This window comes from Myotis yumanensis, unplaced genomic scaffold, assembly GCF_028538775.1.
Source record: "Myotis yumanensis isolate MYYU_CA2020_CCGP unplaced genomic scaffold, mMyoYum1.0.hap1 SCAF_13, whole genome shotgun sequence".
Classification (NCBI taxonomy): Eukaryota; Metazoa; Chordata; class Mammalia; order Chiroptera; family Vespertilionidae; genus Myotis; species Myotis yumanensis.
Window position 1 is genome coordinate 21035260 of NW_027223764.1, and position 18446 is coordinate 21053705.

General features: G+C 52.0%; 1 protein-coding gene across 1 annotated transcript in view; it reads left to right on the forward strand.

The window, feature by feature from the left end:
• Nucleotides 1-18446, forward strand: part of RRP12 (ribosomal RNA processing 12 homolog) — a 31558-nt gene that overhangs the window by 653 nt on the left and 12459 nt on the right. Inside the window, exons 2-24 of the mRNA XM_070432587.1 lie at nt 98-327; nt 2928-3011; nt 4091-4167; nt 4706-4811; nt 5012-5128; nt 6217-6355; nt 6446-6573; nt 7769-7867; nt 8436-8527; nt 10193-10304; nt 10511-10608; nt 11580-11694; nt 12750-12892; nt 13127-13248; nt 14495-14559; nt 14650-14812; nt 15247-15401; nt 15664-15731; nt 16259-16352; nt 17305-17463; nt 17578-17658; nt 17878-17983; nt 18106-18213. Of these exons, the coding sequence (XP_070288688.1) occupies nt 98-327; nt 2928-3011; nt 4091-4167; nt 4706-4811; nt 5012-5128; nt 6217-6355; nt 6446-6573; nt 7769-7867; nt 8436-8527; nt 10193-10304; nt 10511-10608; nt 11580-11694; nt 12750-12892; nt 13127-13248; nt 14495-14559; nt 14650-14812; nt 15247-15401; nt 15664-15731; nt 16259-16352; nt 17305-17463; nt 17578-17658; nt 17878-17983; nt 18106-18213 (2661 nt within the window). The remainder of the gene's footprint in view (nt 1-97; nt 328-2927; nt 3012-4090; nt 4168-4705; nt 4812-5011; nt 5129-6216; nt 6356-6445; nt 6574-7768; nt 7868-8435; nt 8528-10192; nt 10305-10510; nt 10609-11579; nt 11695-12749; nt 12893-13126; nt 13249-14494; nt 14560-14649; nt 14813-15246; nt 15402-15663; nt 15732-16258; nt 16353-17304; nt 17464-17577; nt 17659-17877; nt 17984-18105; nt 18214-18446) is intronic.

Sequence of the window (18446 nt, forward strand, 5' to 3'; positions counted from 1 at the left end):
GGCCTGGACTCCACCGGTTCGTTTCTTACAGGTGATGCTTTTTCTCCTGGAGAGAAGGGTAGAAGTTGGGGTCTTACTTTGTGCCTCGGGTTTGCAGGAAAGAGCGACCTGACAGTTGATGCGTTGAAGTTGCACAATGAGCTGCAGTCAGGGTCCCTGCGCCTGGACAAGAGCGAAGCCGCGGAGGCGGTTATGGAAGACGAGGAGGCGCCGGCTCTCACGGAGAAGTCATCGGCCACCTTCCTAAGCGGCCTCTCAGACTGCACTAACGTGACCTTCAGCAAAGTGCAGCGCTTCTGGGAGTCCAACTCCGCCGCCCACAAGGAGGTATCGGGGAGGGTCAGAGGGTGTGGGATAGGGAAGAGCGGCCAGACGCATGCTTGTTATTTCCTTGGTGTCTGGTGACAGCAGCTGGGATTTCTGGATGATGCATCACCTCGCTGACCCTTGGTGTTCCCGTCTTATTACTTCTCCTGGGGCAGGTTCCACTTTCTGCTTTTTCTAACAGCGTCTCCCCTGCTCAAGTGTAAAGTCCTTCATGGAAGAAGTATTTCCCATTCTTCTCTTCAACTGTACCTAAGCAGGATTTTTTACAAAGAATATTTTTGAGAAACATTTGTCGAATATTTCATGCCACGTAACGGGTTGGAAAATGTTACTTATGTAACAACTAAATTTACTATTTTTAGTTTATATTTTCAAATTAGGTATATTTATACCTTTTCATTGTTTAAATGAAAAATGGCAGCATGCTCCCCTTCTCGGGAGCACGCTGAGCCTTTCCAGTCCCCTTTGGTTTCCCCCAGGATATTACCTTTGCCTTTCCATCTCCTAAGCTCCAAGGGCCCTTCTTTTGCTTCTGTAACTTATTTCCTAAGCTTAAGCAGCCCATCTGGCTCACTTCTATCTTTTTAACTTTCTAAATAAACTTTCTCTTATAATTAAAAAAAAAAAAAAAAAAAAAAAAGGAGCCCTGGTTGGTTTGCTCAGTGGTTAAAGCGCCTTCAGACAGAAGAGTTGCAGGTTCGATTTCCAGTCAAGGGCACATACCTGGCTGCAGGTTCTATCCTCTGCCCCCCACAGCCAATTGACGTGTCTCTCTCACATCGATGTCTCTGTCACTGTCTCCCTCTCCCTCCCTCCTTCCCTCCTTTCCACTCTCTCTAAAAATCAATGGAAAAAATATCCTAGCGTGAGGATGAAGAAAAAAGAAAGAAAAATGTCAAAATTATAAACGGTACCAAAATGGTGTGAGTAGAATGAAATGTGAAAGTTGTTCTACCAACTTCGTGGTGGCTTCTGTTAATGGATCATTGTATATCTCCCTGTCCAACAGAAATGTAGTACAAGTTATAAATATAATTTTAATCTACTAGTGGCCATGTTAAAGAACGTAAAAAGCAGGTGAAATTAACCTTTTTTAAAATCCCCACCTGGGGGTATGTTCTCACTGATTTTTTTTAGAGAGAGAAGAGGAATGGAGGGAAAGAGAGAGAAACATCAGTTGGTTGCTTCATGTACTCAGGGATTGAACCTGAAACCTTTTGGTGTACGGGACAATGCTCCAACTGACTGAGCCACCCCGCCAGGAAATTAATCTTAATAATATATTTGATTTTACCCAGTATATCCAAAATATCATTTCAATATATAACCAATATAAAAATAATGAGATGCTTTAAATTTTTATCATACTAAGTCTTCAAAGTCTAGTATGTATTTTACCGTTAAAATCTCCATTTGGGTGCTATATCTTTGTTGGAAATACTTGATTTGTATTTTTTTAAATGTATTTTTATTGATTTCAGAGAGGAAGGGAGAGGGAGAGGGAGAGAGAGAGAGATAGAAATATCAATGATGACAGAGAATCATTGATTGGCTACCTCCTGCATGTCCCCTACTGGGGATTGAGCCCACAACCCGGGCATGTGCCCTTGACTGGAATGGAATCTGTGCTGCAGGCTGATATTCTATCCACTGAGCCAAACCGGCTAGGGCTTGATTTGTATTTAGAGTTTATAGAACTTACAGTTACAGAAGTAGATTCATATATATATACAAGTTCTAAATCTGTTTTCCAATAACTAGATCAAGTACTTGTTTTTACATTTAATTAAAATTTTAAAATTAAAGATTCAGTTCCTCTGTTACACTAGCCACATTTCAGATGCACAGTAACCTCTTGTCAATATTACTGTTCTAAACTTTTTTGTATATTTTATCTACATTTTGTTGAGGTTTATAGTTTATATGCAGTGATCTGCAACTTTCCCCTTGACTAAACAGTAATGCTGTGTTAATGTACATAGTTATTCCTTATTCTTTTCTTTTTCTTTTTTTTAAAAAATATATTTAATTGATTTACAGAGAGGAAGGGAGAGAGATAGTTAGAAACATCGATGAGAGAGAAACATCAATCAGCCGCCTTCTGCACACCTCCTACTGGGGATGTGCCCGCAACCCAGGTACATACCCTTGACCGGAATCAAACCTGGGACCCTTCAGTCCGCAGGCTGACGCTCCATCCACTGAGCCAAACCGGTTTCGGCATTCCTTATTCTTTTCAATAGTTACATAGTATTTGAGTCTATCATTAGTTATTAAATGATAATAGTATCATATTAAATCCCCTTGGTGGCTGCTTGGTTGTTCTAATTTGTTGCTGCGGTAAACACACTTGTACATAAAATGCTCACACATTTGTGCAGGTATTTCTATAAGAGATAGCATCATAGGGGTGGAATTTTGGCAAATATGTTCTAAGCTTCCTGTGTGCTAGGCTCTGTGGTATGTACCTCTGTCTCTGAATGCTGCTCAACCTCTGGGCTACCCGAAGATTAATCTGTGAAGGAGCAAGGAAACGAGGCGACCGTCGGGTGGGTTCGATGTGTAATAGATGTCACAGGTGCCTTCTCCTTCGTGCGCAGATCTGTGCGGTTCTGGCTGCTGTCACAGAGGTGATTCGCTCCCAGGGAGGGAAGGAGACGGAGACTGAGTACTTTGCAGCCCTGGTGAGTGGGTGTGACTTGGGGGTGGGTGTTCAGAGCAGCCAGTTATTTAGGCTCTAAGACGGTGCCCCTGGCACGTGGGGAGCGAAGGACCACCTTGAACAGGTGAAAGTACGTCAGTCATTCTCCGGTGGCTTGGAAAGGCTAGTGGTATTTGCTGCATTTTCGTGTAAAACAAAAATTCACTACTTTGGTTTTATCCCCTTGATCTATGAAGCCGAGTAAGGCCCAGGGGATCCTCTAGAAAAATGCTTTTCAAAGTGTGGTCTGGGGGGCCCCCAAGACCCTTTTGGGGAGTTGACTAGGTCAGAATTATTTCCATAATAATATTAGAACATCATTTATCTCTTTCTCACTCATGAGTGTACCATGGAGTGTTCCAGAAGTTACGTGATGTCTGATGACATTATTTTGACAGCTAACTGAATTGTGCTTTCATATTCTTGTGGTTTGAAATTTTCTCAGTTTTAATTCTATTATGGCAAATATCAGTAGGTATAACCTACACAAGCAGAACCTTTGGGGAATCCTCAATCATTTTTAGAACTACTACTTTAGAGTGAGGTTGGCAAACTACTGCCCAAAGACATAATCTGACCCATGGCCTATTCCTTTACAGCCTGAGAGCTAAGAGTGGTTTTTATGTTTCTAAAGGATTGTTAAAACACTCAAAGAAGAATATGCAATAGAAGCCGTAAATAGACTGTAAAGCCTAAAATATTTGTTATCTGGCCCTTTACAGAGAAAGCTTGCCAATCTCTGCTCTAGAAAAATGGAGTAAATTACATAGCAGTATAAGGTTTTTATCGTGTGCCAGGCAGGACTCTAATTGTTTCACGTGTGTTAATTCAGTTAAGCCTCACAACAACTTTTAAGCACTATTGCCCCTATTTTATCAGTGAGGAAACTGAGTCACAGAAAGGTTGTTTCCAGCCCAAGACAGACAGTAGCATCTCAGGGATTTGAACCTTTGACAACCTTCTTGGTCATAACTGGTCTGCTGGGCACATGGTGCCCCCCAGCACCCAGCTTGCCCAGCACGGCACATTTCCTGCTCACACCCCCTGTGATCCGGTCCTCAGATGACGACAATGGAAGCCGTGGAGTCCCCGGAGTCTCTGGCTGCTGTTGCTTACCTGCTGAACCTTGTCCTGAAGCGGTGAGTCCTGGGTTCTGTCTGGACCCAAGGCTCTTTGTGGAGAGGAGAAGGGAGTGTGGACAGGAGGAGCAGGATCAAGGAATTGCTAAACAAAACAAAAGGATACTGGAGTATCGGTGGCATTCTGCATCAGGCTCGGGGGCGGCTCAGGAGCCTGTAGACAGAACCTGAGTGCTGGAGCCTGGCAAAGGGGCAGCCCTGGTGCAGTCAGTGGGGCAGGAGTGATGGGGTGGAATGTTGGCGCCAGGGGGAAGGTGGGGAGAGGAACGGCGTGAGTTTATAGGGCCCGTCTAGTGGGTAGTATAGAGAATGGGTAGTGAAAAAGGCGAGGGAGGCAGGCAGCTCAGGTGCCATGGAGATCTCACTGTCCTGGGTGTCAGGAAGGGTGAGCTCTTGTCTTGACTGTTGCTCACTTGCTGAGTGACAGGCCAGCGCTGCCTCCCTCTGTCCAGCTTCCTCCTTCAGACCAGGGCGGGGCTGTACCAGCTGCTTTCGGAGGCCCCCCTGGAACTCTGACTTTCTCTGTTCTCTCCTGCAGCGTGCCCAGTCCTGTGCTCATTAAGAAGTTTTCGGATACCTCTAAAGCCTTCATGAGTATCCTGTCAGCCCAGGCCAGCAGTGGCTCCACCTCTGCCCTCCGCTGGGTTAGTAGTTGGTTCTCAGTTTCTCCTCCATTGTCTTCCAGAGCAGCGGCCAAAGCATGGGTGCTCCCTGACATGGGTGTGGGCACTCTGGACCCTCAGGTGGCTCCCTTTGGGATTTGGTGGAGTCTGTGAGAAGCTGGGCTTTTTCCCTGCCTGGCTGAAGAGGGTGGAGCTGAGACACCCTGACTCTCCTCTTCAAGGTCCTCTCGTGCCTGGCCACCCTTCTGCGGAAGCAGGCCCTGGAGGCCTGGGGCTACCCCGTGACCCTGCAGGTGTACCACGGGCTGCTGAGCTTCACCGTGCACGCCAAGCCCAAGGTGAGACTGCTGGGCCCCCAGAATATGGGAACGGATCAGCCACTCAGCGGGTGGACGGGGCAGGGCTGGCTTGTCTGAGTGGGATGGGGAGCGGGCCCAGAAGTTCTGTTTCTTGCCTCTGAGGTCACCTGCCCAGCTCCCAGCAAGCGAGGGGCAGCTCCTACAGGAGGGATGTTCACTGTCAGGCCCTTCTGAGTTTCTGCCGCCTCACTGGGTGGTGACAGGTTAGTTACAGTGGCAGGAGGGCTGAGGGGGCTTTGGAGTCACACTGACCTGAGTTGGGTACTGGACTCACCGCTTGTGCTGCGACCTTGGGCAAGTTACTTAATCTCCGAGCCTCGGTTTCCCAACTGAGAAAGAAGGCTAATAATATTGTCCTTGCTGTGAGGGTGCCGGGAGGCTCCGGTGGTCCTCACAGGCCAGGTGCTCAGTAAGTGCTGGTTGGCCGTCATTTCCTCCTAAAATTCAGGGCAGGAAGCATGTAATGGTGATACCAGTCATAGTCATTGCTCACTGGGCTGAGCTCTGTTATCCCAGGTGGCTCACGCCTCTTTCCGTGGGTATCCGTGTGAACTTTCCATTTCTTCAGGTCTCTGCTACAATGTCACTTTACTGGAGTGACACCTTTCTGACTGTCAGATAAAGATTAATAGCCCTGCTTTGTTGTCTGCAAAATACTTTTGCCTTCTGGTGTATGGTTGTTTATTTCTGCCTCCCAAGTAGAACACGAGTTGTGTGCTCTGTTCGCTGCCACACTGCCAGCACTGGGAACAGTGTAAGAACAGTGCTGGCTTGGTGGACACTCAGTGTTGCTGATGACTGAATGAGTGAATGGCTCGCTGCTGTAAAGATGAGGACATGGAAGCTCAGAGATTAAGTTGCTTGGCTTGCTTAGGGCTGTGTGGTGAGTTAGGAGGATAGCAGGAATTAGAGCCAGGGTTTGTCTCACTCCATAGCTCTGGCCCAAGGTGTGGCATTGACCATGTGGGCGGTGTGTGGTCACTACTTTTTGGTGGGCGGTTGTGCTGACCACCCCAGCTGCTGGTTGAATGCTGGCCCTGCCCTCACCCCCTTCCTTTACCCCTCAGATCCGGAAGGCTGCCCAGCATGGCGTGTGCTCAGTCATCAAGGGCAGTGAATTCATGTTTGGTGAGAAGGCTCCTGCCCACCACCCTGCTGCCACGTCCACCGCCAAGTTCTGCATCCAGGAGATTGAGAAGTCTGGAGGTAGGAGCCAGGCTGAGGGTGGGGCCTGCGGGGAGGACAGGGCCCGCTGCAGTGAGTGGGCTGGAGTCTCAGCTCCCCTTGCTCTGCCAGGCTCCAAGGAGGCCACCACTACGCTGCACATGCTGACACTGCTGAAGGACCTGCTGCCCTGCTTCCCGGAGGGCCTGGTGAAGAACTGCAGCGAGACTCTCCTCAGGGTCATGACCTTGAGCCATGTGGTGAGCTCAGGCTGAGAGCCAGTGGGCAGGGGCACACTGAGGGTGGTCTGAGGGTGGTGGGGGTCTAGGTGCAGACCCCAGGCCCGTGGTGCTGGCTCTCTGGGAACTCCCTGGTCAGGCCAAAGGCAGGGCCTGAGTGTCTCCCTGCCCTGGCCCTGCTCTTAGCTACAATCAAGGACTTCATCTCATCCCCAGTGTCAGGCAGGCTGGGCCGGCTTCTGGGTCCTAGTCCAGTGGGAGCTGGCCTCAGCGATCAGAGCAGAGTGAGCTGAACTGTGGTGGGGCTGGTAAAGCGTCCGTCCTCTCCCTGCCTTGAGCTCTACTCGAACCACAGTCACAGTTATTTCTCTTTTTCCCCCTAAGTTACTGACATCTGTGTGATGATGTTAAAGATACATAAGAATGATCCCCTACATTTCTGCCAATTCTGTTCATCTTTATGTGTTCTCTTGTAGTGTTTACTCATACACATATTTTAAAGTATTGATTATAAAAATAGCATGATCACCATTTAAAAGGGAAAAACCTTTCAGAGTTTATAAAGTAAAAAATACAAGTCTTTGTTTTCCCTTCAACTCTCACCTCCAAAGATAAATAGTGCCAACAACTTAACTGTGTATCCTTTCAGACATTTTCTCTTTGGATAAGTTAACATACATGAAATACAGTTGTGATGATGGTATCCAGACCATTCATCACCTGCTGTTTTATCTTTTAGCCCTTTATGTTAAAAATACTTTGTTTATGCCCTAGTCAGTTTGGCTCAGTGGATAGAGTGTTGGCCTGAAGGGTCTCGGGTTCAATTCCGGTCAAGGGCAGTCTTGATTCCCGGCCCCGGTTGGAGTGTGATTGGGAGACAACCAATTGCTGTGTCTCTCTCGCGTCGAGGTTTCTCTCTCTCTGTCTCTCCCCTTCCACTCTCTCTAAAAATCAACGGAAATATATCCTCGGATGAGGATTAACAACAAAAAAATACTTTGTTCATGTTTCTAGATTGTCTTTGTTAAGTCATTTAAAATTTCTTATTGGCTGCCAAGGTTTACTAAAGTGACAGTGCTTGGAGTGTCCAGGTGCGGGGGAGGAGGGCATGTTTGAGGTTCAGGGGTCAAGTCTTCCCCCAGCGCACTGGCTGGAGTGGGAGGTTGAGGAGCCCAGGGCTTGCAGGTTGCTCACTAAGCTTATGTGTCCTCTCCAGCTGGTGACAGCCTGTGCCATGCAGGCCTTTCACAGCCTCTTCCATGCCAAGCCTGGCCCAGGTACCCTGCCTGCAGAGCTCAATGCCCAGATCATCACGGTGAGACTTGGCGATAGGGAGGGGCTGGCTGTGTTGGGGTGGGGCGGTCCTGTTACTTGTCTGCAGGGTGAGGTTGAGTGGGCTGGGCTGGGCTGCCCCATTGAGGGAGAGTGGTAGACAGGCAGCCAGGAGACTCCACCAAAGCCACATCCGTACCCCCAGGAGCTGGAGGAGCTGACTCCAGCAAGGTCTCATGGTGTTTTGAGCAGAGGTTCTTAAGCTTAGGTATCTGTGGATGGATTTGGGGAAGGTGCAGAAACTCCCCCATATTGTTTGCAAAATGTGTGCTCATGTTCATTTTTCCAGAGAAGGGCTCTGTGGCTTTTGTCAGGTTCACAGTGGGTTTTGTGACCCAAGTTATACTCCACTGCTCCTAGAAACTTCTATAGAAACAGAACTGGAAGGGTTCATGGGTCTGGGAGGCCAAGGGGGCACTGCATTCTGGGACTGCATGTGTAGGCCTGTCAGTGGGACATCCTGGGGCCTCGGGATGGAAGGGGTCTTTGTCACTGGGCTGCTGCTGAACGCATTTGCTCAGACACCTGCTTATTTCCTGTCTTGTCTCTAGGCCTTGTATGACTACGTTCCCAGTGAGAATGACTTACAGCCGCTCCTGGCCTGGCTTAAGGTCATGGAGAAAGCTCACATCAACCTGGTCAGGTAAGGTGAGGTGGAGGCGTGGCTCCGGGCCCCCAGCCAGGCTACCTGCCCTGCGGTGCGGATGGGAGAGACATGAGCTGGAAGCTGGAGAGGGTTCAGCTTCCTAGGGATGGCGGCAGTTCCATGTTGAGTGTGTAGCAGCCACCTCCTATTTTATGAGGCACGGGGCTGGGTGGCACAGCCTGTGTTAGCTGGGGCTGATGCCTAAGCGTTGGCCAGCTAGCCGCAAGGATGGGTCGAGGGTACTGCCCGCGGGTGGGGCCCAAGTGCCATCTGATCTTGTCACCCCTGGCTGCATCCTGTGCAGTTGGTTTCCTGCTCAGAGGACATCATCCACTTTGCAGCTCTCTCCCACCTGAGGTCATGGTCCCCTCTTCTGGGATAGTCCTGTGAGCCCAGTTTCTGCTTTGTGTCTGTCATAACACTCACAGTTGAGCTTGACCATTTAATAGCAGTAGCCTCTTGACAATCCCACTTTTCCCAAATACGGCTGAGAGGAATCAGTGTGTCAATTGGTGACTTGCATTTTGCCTGGAAGGAGGGTCTCTAAGGCCCCCGAGGCTCCACCTGGGTGTCTGTCCACCCTCCACTGAAGGGTTCTGGTTCCGTTGCCCCGATCCCCTTCCCCCCCGCACTCTGTTTCACAGCATTGATTACAACCACCCCACAGCCCATTTCATAAACCAGAAACGGAAGCACTGGGAGCAGCTGGTCTTGAGGCTATTCAGGGGCATAGCCAGGTCTGCCAGGCCCATGTCCTTCCTGCACCTGACCCTTCACCTTTCACCTGGAGGTGCTGGAAAATGGCAAAATAGCTTCATGCTTTGCTTCTCGGGATGTATCCCACAGGACTTCCACACTGTGTCGGGATGTTTGTGGTAGCACCGTGGTTAATGGCAAAAAACCTAGAGACAGCCTAACCGTGCCCCAGCGGGGGACTGGTTACATGTAAACAGTGAAATATGAGGCAGCCATCAGGGGTAATTGAGGTAGATTACCTCAATGGGACATGCTGGGGCCTCGGGATGGAAGGGGCCTTCAAGATACATTGAGAGAAAGCAAGGTGCAGAGCAGCGTGCATGCTGTGATTATTTGCACACCCTGGAGCCAAGCTACCAGGGTATGGGTCCTGACCCTCCTCCACTAGCTGGGTGGCCTTGGGCAAGTTACTTGACTTTTCTGTGCCTCAGTTTCCTCATCTAGGAAATGTTAAGTGTAATAACACTTAATCTCAGTTTTTGCAAAGTTTCTTGTTCTGTGTTTTGTTTGCAGGGGCTTTTGTAGGCTTTAAATGAATGAATGCAGGTTATGTCAGTACTTGGCATGTGATAAATGTTACATAAATTTAGTGATTGTTATTATATACATATAAAAACTTCTGGAGGAGTACTGCAGAAACTTAACCTTGATTTTCCCCTGGGAAGTGCATCTGAGGGTCATTTGGGTGAAAGGTTTGGTGAGGAAGACATTTATTTCATACTGCGAGCACCTGTTTGGATTTTTTTACCACCTGTAGCTGTTACTTGAATGACAGCACTTTCTAAAATTGCCCACAAGGAGGGCCCTGTAGAGCTCCCCACATCAGTGACTGTCATTGGACCGGAGCCATCTAGTCCCCCAGGCTCAGGGCCAGCCTTGCCCCACGGAAGTGTTTTGTCTTGACAGGCTGCAGCGCGACCTCGGGCTGAGTCACCTCCCTCGCTTTTTTGGAACGGCGACGGCCTGCCTCCTCTCTCCCCACTCACAGGTGGTCACAGCTGCCACCCAGAGCCTCCAGGTACCGCGCCCCCTGAACCCCAGCTTTAGTGGGGGCAGCAGAGAGCACAGGGGGTTCTGCCAGTTGCCTCAGGCTCCAGCTGCATCCTGGGAGGAGGGTCTCCGGGAGGGATGGCTTCCTAGACGCTTCAGGAAGCAGGCCCATAAGAGGGCTCAGGGGCACTGGGGGCTGCCTTGGGCTTAGACAGCTGCGGCCTCTTTTTGCAGGAGATCCTGAAGGAATGTGTCGCTCCCCACATGGCTGACATCGGCTCTGTGACCTCCTCAGCCTCAGGCCCTGCCCAGTGTGTCGCCAAGATGTTCAGGTGAGAGCATAGTATCTGAGATAAAAAGGAATAGGGTGTACCTTGTGGAAAGTTCCTTGTAATGAAAGGTCTCTGCTTGTCACTGACTCTGGCCATGTGCACGGTGCCAGAACAGCTGCTGTTGATTTGAGCCCTGGCCACGTTCCATGCACCACAGTGTGGTGCTCATGAGTGTGGACTCTCAGGCCAGTCATCTGGGACAAGCTCCTCCACCTCCCGATACCTCAAGGTCATCATCTGTTAAAGGGGGCTAATGCAGGTGAGGATTAGATAAGGTAATATGTGCAAAGTGGTCAGAACAGTACCCGGTGCCCAGTTAGGTGCTCAATAAATAGCAACTACTAGTAGTCCTGGTTCTAGGAGATAGGTACTGACCCCATTTTACAGATGGACAAGCTGAGGTCGCCCAACTAGAATAGAAAGCAAGAATAGAGCTGCCCCACCCCTAGCCCATTCTTTTCCCCACACTGACCCCTGTTGGCCCTTCTTGCCTAAAACCTCCAGGGGCTAGAGTTTGGGAGATGGAGCCAAGCAAGGAGTGCACATGCAGGAAGGGGCTGGGCCAGCCCTCCCTAGTGCAGCTTCCGCATCCTGCCTAGACCACCTGGTCTTACCCTGCCGTCACATTGGGTCAGGCCAGGAAAGCATGGGCTTTAGAGGCCCAGTTTGGCCACCAACAGAGTGACCCTGACATGTTATTTCGTCTCTCGGAGCCTCAGTTTCACCTTCTGAAGATTGAACAAATAACCTGCCTCACATGTTTTTCTTTAAGCTCAAAGCTTACAGAAATTAAACTCTTAGCACCGGGAGCAGTGTGGGCACTTCATAAATGCTAGGTCTCCCCTTTGGCCTTTCCGGGGGCCCTGCCCTAGCGGCCAGCTGGTGGTCTATAGCTCATGGTGTAGCTGTTGACTTCCTGGCCAGGGCCCGGGGGGCGTGGCCATGGCCCTGACTGCCTGCTCCCTTGGCAGGGCAGTGGAGGAGGGCCTCACGTACAAATTCCACGCGGCCTGGAGCTCCGTGTTGCAGCTGCTGTGTGTCTTCTTCGAGGCCTGTGGGAGGCAGGCCCACCCTGTGATGAAGAAGGTAAGTTGGGGGGCTGCTGGGGCCGGGGCAGGAAGTGGCACTTGGGCTTTTGGACTAGAGGGGGCTTGTGTCTCTGTTACGTCTGCACTTTAACTCCGCCCTCCACCACAGTGCCCATAGCAGGTGCCCAGTACTGTGCCCCCAGGAAGGTGACTGGGCCATCATGGGAGGAACAAGAAGAGGGGCAGGACCCCCCACACACAGCTGCTCACTAGTGTTGGCTGGAGTTGATTGTTTTGAATAGGGAACCAGAGTGATTCTCTTCCCGCACCCGTTACCTTTTAATATTTAATTCTTTGAATTTTCTGTAATGAATGAGTATAGTGCTTTAAGCAGCCTTAGGTCTCAGGAAGGTGACTACATGCAGCCCAGAGTAAACCAGCTAAGAGTCAGGGGTCACCTTTGGGAGAGGGTGGGACCTGAGGACAGGCCGCAGGCACCTTGTCGGCAGGTGGAGCAGCCCCCGGCCTCGTGGCACCTTCCTCACTGACTGCCACTCTCTTCTCCTGGGATGGCAGGCTCCTCGGGGGCTGGCTGGGCTCTAATAGATGAGGTGGGCAGACCTGGCTTCCTCCGAGATGTCATGAGGGGTGACCGAGGGCAAGCATGTCAAACTCGCAGCCGGCATGTTAAATAAACGAGGCGTGTGGCCTGCCGGCCGTGAGTTTGACATGTTTGACGTAGGGCCCACCGTAGTCCTCGAGGGGCAGCCACCCCTCAGTGCCTGTTCATTTGCTAGTTGTTGCACACAGGTCCGCCTTTGCCAGACCTTGTCGTTTTTCAAGATAAACTGGAAATCTTCATTTGTATATAAAATCTCCTGATTTTCACATATTGTTAAAGAATACAGAATTTTTTTTAACCCTGGAACATTGGGGAGGGGTCAAACTGCATCAGTGGGTTACATTTGGTTCCTGGTTTGTGACTTCTGACCCAGAGCTTAACCTGGGCTCACGCTCCTGACCTCATCATCTTAGAGACTTTGGCTCAGACTCAGCCGTGATGCTTGCTCTGCGAGCACATGTTGATGTATAATCTTTATCTCTTTGCTCCAGTGTCTCCAGTCCCTGTGTGACCTGCGCCTCTCCCCCCACTTCCCCCACACGGCAGCTCTGGACCAGGCAGTGGGGGCTGCGGTGGCCAGCATGGGGCCTGAGGTGGTTTTACAGGCTGTGCCGCTGGAAATTGATGGCTCTGAGTAAGTGTGACCCTGGTTGGCTTCTGTACGAGCCCTAAAAGGGTCAGACGGCTTGATCTCCCCCAGGAGGGTGTCCACTCCTTTGGGTGAAGTCTCCGTGTGCCATGTGGGGGTCAGCGAGAGAGGCCAAAGCAGGCTCGACATGCTCCCCAGCTCAGCAGGGGGCGCACTGTTGGGGTGCTGCCCTCCAGGCTGTCACCCCTTCCTCACTGGGCCTCTCCTGCCTCCTCTCAGAGAGACTCTGGATTTCCCACGGAGCTGGCTGCTGCCTGTCATCCGGGACCATGTCCGGGAAACGCGACTTGGTTTCTTCACCACCTACTTCTTGCCCCTGGCTACCACCCTGAAGAGCAAAGGTATGGGGCCCACCGCAGTCCAGGAGCTCAGCCGAAGGGTTTGGGAAGGGCTCCTGGCCCAGCACCCCAGCCCTAGGCCTCCCTCTGCCAAACAGGTGACCCGCCAGTGCTTGTGGGCCTAATTCAGTGGGCTGTCCCTCCCCTCTGCTCGAAGGCATGGCCTGGCCTTCCCCCATTGTAGGAGCCTGCTCTCCCACTAATGGAGCAATTAATTACACAAGCACACAGCGGCTTATACGTATGCAGGGATGTTCTAGCAAAAACTCGAACACAGCCTACATGTCTGTCAGTGGGGTTCCAGTGAAGTTGGTTGTGGTAACGCCCACTGTGGGACACAATGTCATTACAAAGAAAGAGACATGGCCGTGTGGATGGCGAGCTGAACAGATCAGATCAGATCTCCGCTCAGCCACGCAGTTGGTTGACTTTGGGCAAGTGTGTTAATTCCTTTGGGTCTGCTCCTCGTCTGTAAAAGAGAATGATAATTGTGACGTGAAGATTATGTGAAATAATCATGTAAGTGCCCATTACACAGTTTGTCACACAGAAATTACCAAGTAAAACAAGGTTTTAGAACAATATATGTGTAATACATCTTATGTTTTTAAAGGTGTATGTCTGTTTAAAGAAAAGACCAAAGTATGGTGACAGGAGATTTGACTTTGGGTGGTGGGCACGCGGTGAATACAGAGCTTATAACATAGAAACCCACACCTGAATCCTATGTGTTCATGTTGACCAGTGTCACTCCAGTAAATTCAATTTATAAAAAAAAGAAACATAAGAAAGTCAGAAGAGATAGGGGCACGTCCTGGGAGAGTAAGACAACGGGGAGACATCACTTTCTGTTTTATGCGGGTCTTGGGTATTTATTTTTAATTAGTTTATTTTTTAATATATTTTTATTGATTTTAGAGAGGAAGGGAGAGGGAGAGATAGAAACATCAATGATGAGAGAGAATCATTAATTGGCTGCCTCCTGCACACTCCCTACTGGGGATGGAGCCTGCAATCCAAGCATGTGCCTCTGACCGGAATCAAACCCGGAACCCTTCAGTCCGCTCTATCCACTGAGCCAAACCGGTGAGGGCGAGGTGTTAGGTATTTAGAAGGAACAGTTTCATTCTGTGGGGAGGAGGGAATCACCGATACTGACCTCATCACTGGGCTTTTGGTTTTGGTGAAAATGAGGCCTGGAGGGTAGGAGGGTGCCCAGGGTCACACTGTGTGCTTTGTTACACTCCAGCAATGGACCTGGCCCAGGTGGACCGCATGGTGGAGTCCAAGATCTACGACACGCTGCAATGGCAGGTAAAGGGTCCGTTAGGGGGTGTGGGTTGGGTAGTGCAGGGGCGTGGGTTGCTGAATGTCATTCTCGTTTACCATCCCCTCCCTCCCCAGATCTGGACCCTCCTGCCCGGGTTCTGCACGAGGCCCACAGATGTAGCCGCCTCCTTTAAAGGGCTGGCGCGGACACTGGGCACAGCGATCAGCGAGCGCCCAGACCTGAGGGTCACGGTGTGCCAGGCCCTGCGCACTCTCATCACCAAGGGCTGTGAGGCAGGTGCGTGTGGGCTCTGGGGTCCGAGGCTGGTGGGAGGGTGGCTGTGATGGCACAAGTCCCCTGACCCCCATCTCCTGGCTTGCTGTGGCTCAGTGCCTGAGCCATGGTTCATCCTTTGCAAGGACCTGGAGCTTCGGCTGGGGACCCAAGGATGCAAAAAACCACCCCTTTTCTCTCTTTACTCCCAATGTGCTGGCACCTGGGGAGTTACCCAGTCAGTGCCAAAGGGTTTCACTGGCCCCCAGGACAGGAGCCGAGGAGAAGCATAGACCATGGTGGCACCTTGTTCTCTTTGCTCTGGTCTCAGCCTCCTCTGTCTCGTAGAAGCCCCACATCCATGGTCCTGCCACAGGTCCTCCTAAAGGATGCCTCTGGGCTACAGCTTGTGAGGTCAGCTCCAGCCCCTTTTATGCAAACTTTGGTCCTCCTGCCAGAGGCTGACCGTGCCGAAGTAAGCCGTTTTGCCAAGAACTTTCTGCCAATCCTCTTCAACTTGTATGGGCAGCCTGTTGCAGCCGGGGACACACCAGCTCCTCGCCGGGCCGTGCTGGAAACCATCAAAACTTACCTTACTATCACTGACCCTCAGGTGAGCTGGTGGACAGGGAGAGTGCTCCCAGGAGGGGAGTGTTGGGTCAGAAGCATTGGAAAGCTCAAAGCCATACCCGGCAGGGCTCACTTGGGCCTGTGCCACCTGGAGAACAGGAGACCAGATCCCAGCGATGATGGCGGGGCCAGGCGTGGGCTTGAGGCTTCTAAATGAGAGGGCAAGGAGGTCTAGTTCTGTGACCTGCTGCTGCTCCATATTTCTCTATTAAACACCTTCCTCCTTCTCATCCCGGGGGGGCCAGTTGGTGAATGGTTTCCTGGAAAAAGCCAGTGAGAAGGTGCTGGACCCTGCTAGCTCTGACTTCACCAGGTAAAATCCCCCACTTGAGCTGGGGTGGCCCAGGGAGCTGGAGGGTGTGGATTCTCTGGGGTAACTTAGGAAAGGCTTGAGATGTTGAATGTCTCAGCTCCACTGCAAGGCTTGAGTGACTCCTTTCTGGAGCGGCAGTATTGCCCGCTAGGGAAGGAGGGGGCCCTGGAAACTCACCGGCTTCAGATCCCAGCTCCACCACTTACGGGCGGTGTGACCTTGAACACGTTACCCATTCTTTGCCTCTTTGCCCTGATCTACAGTGGAGATGCTCATGGTACCTGCAGCAGGGTTGCTGTGAGAATTGGAGGGGTTAACACTGGTAAAGCACCTGTGGTAGTGCCTGGTACCGGGTGAATACTCCATTAGGTGCAAGCCATGATTATCGTTCATGGGCTCCTTCAAGCGCCTGGTCCTCATCCTGACTTCTCCCACCTGCCCCTCACCCCGTGGATGTAAGGACAGTGTTAGTCTGTGCCCTTCTCCAGCCCTTGCTAAGCCCCTCCTTGGTCTCCTGCCCTGAGCAGATTGTCTGTCCTGGACCTGGTTGTGGCCTTGGCTCCCCACGCTGACGAAGCTGCCATCAGCAAGCTGTACTCCACCATCCGGCCCTACCTGGAGGTGAGCCCTGGGGCTGGGAGCCCCACAGCCACACTTGGGGAGGAGTGGGCTCCTTGGAAAGGGGGGGCCTGTCTTCTTTTCTTCATCTCTTGCTGCTGCCCAAGGTCATCTGCTTTCTTGTGATGTGACTGTCCTTTGTACCCTGTCTAGTCCATCTGTCACATAGATGCCAAAGTGACTAAAACGCACAGCCGTGCTCAGACCTCGCCTGCCGAGGTGTCTGGTAGAAACACAGCCATACTCCTTTGCCTGGATCGCTCACTGGGCCATCTCAGCCCAGCCTGATCTTCATTCTAATCACTCTCATCTCCCCTTGTCCGTCCTCATCCACCACCACTTGGCCTCATTAAACTGTTTTAAGCGTTGCAGATATAAGGGACCCCTTTGCACACGCTAGGTCCTCTGCCTGACATGCTGTGGCAAGCCACCAGGCGGAACTCAGGCCTGCAGTACCCTCCTGAAAGCCGCCGCCACTGCGACAGTTTAACAGGCAGTTAGCCAACACCGAGAAGTGCTCTGGGTGGAACATGCAGGCAGACCCAGAAGTCCAGGCAGGAGAGGTGTCCTGGGGGAGTGACAGAGTGCCCTGGGAACAGTAAGGGGTCAGGCAAAGGAGAGACAGCAGAAAGATGAGCAGGCCTGGCAGGCTGGTGCGTTCCTGGCACTGCAAGTCCATGCTGCTGGCGCGAACATCACTGAGGGGGTCAGTGGAGTGGATTGAAGGCTGGGTTGGCTTCTTTCCCCACAGCAGCTCTGCCTGGCGCGGAGGTAGCCTCCTGCCGTCCATACTCTGCTGGCCCTCTTGTCGGACCTTATGAGCTCCAGAGGGCAGGGCCAGCTTCTCTGAATTCCCTCCAGTGCTGGCCTCAGCTAATGGTGACTGCTCTGTGAATGTCATCACATGGGTGGTGGACCTCCAGTCCCCCCTCTTCATCCATCTGTGTCCTCCCAGAGCAAGGCCCACGGGGTGCAGAAGAAGGCCTACCGCGTGCTGGAGGAGGTGTGTGCCAGCCCCCAGGGCCCCGGCGCCCGCTTCGTGCAGAGCCACCTGGATGACCTGAAGAAGACCCTGCTGGACTCGCTGCGGACCACTTCCTCTCCTGCCAAGAGGGTGAGGATTCAGGGCAGCCCCGCTGTGCCCGAGGGAGGACGGGACACCAGGAGAGGACCACGTCGGGCTGGGGTGGCATTGAGGGGGCCTGACCATTGTCCCTCTGCCCTGCAGCCCCGTTTGAAGTGCCTCATACATATCGTGAAGAAGCTCACAGCCGAGCACGAGGAGTTCATTACTGCCCTTGTCCCGGAGGTGAGGGCACAGGAGGGGGTGTATGTGTGTTTTGGGGGTGTTCCTTGGAGTGTGGCTCCTAAAGGCCTGTCAGGATCAGGGGAGGGTAGTATTGGGGTTGGGGGTGGGCTCGACTCACTGTCTGGGAGTGTGGGTGCCTCTACCTGCTCACTCTGCTTCAGGCCACCGACCTCAGGGTGGCCAGCTCGGGAGTGTGCGCTTACGGGGCTGTCTGGGCAGGTGATCCTGTGTACCAAGGAGGTATCGGTGGGCGCGCGGAAGAATGCTTTCGCCCTGCTGGTGGAGATGGGCCACGCTTTCCTTCGGTTTGGCCCGAGCCAGGAAGGTGAGGCCTTGGTGACTCAGGGCTGGGGTGGACTCTCTGTTCCCAGACCTGGTGGGCCTGAGCTGCAGCATGTGGGCTGGGCTCTGCCCTGGTGCAACTTGTCCTGCGTTCCGTTCTCCCAGAGGCCCTGCAGCGCTACCTCGTCCTGATCTATCCCGGCCTCGTGGGCGCTGTCACCATGGTCAGCTGCAGCATCCTGGCCCTGACTCACCTCCTTTTCGAGTTTAAAGGTACATGCTATTTCCTGAAGGCCTGGCAAGCCCTCAGAGTAGGAAAATACCCAGGAGGTCAGGACAGGGTGGCTACCAGGTAGGGGAAAGGTCAAGGGAGGGTGGAAGAAAAGCTGGAGCCAAGCCCGGCCGCCTCCCATCTCCTCTGCTGCCTCTCATCCCATTCTCAGAGTGGATGGGAGCAGGGGGTCCCGATTTCAGTCCTGGTTCTACAATCCTGGAGCCTGACTCTT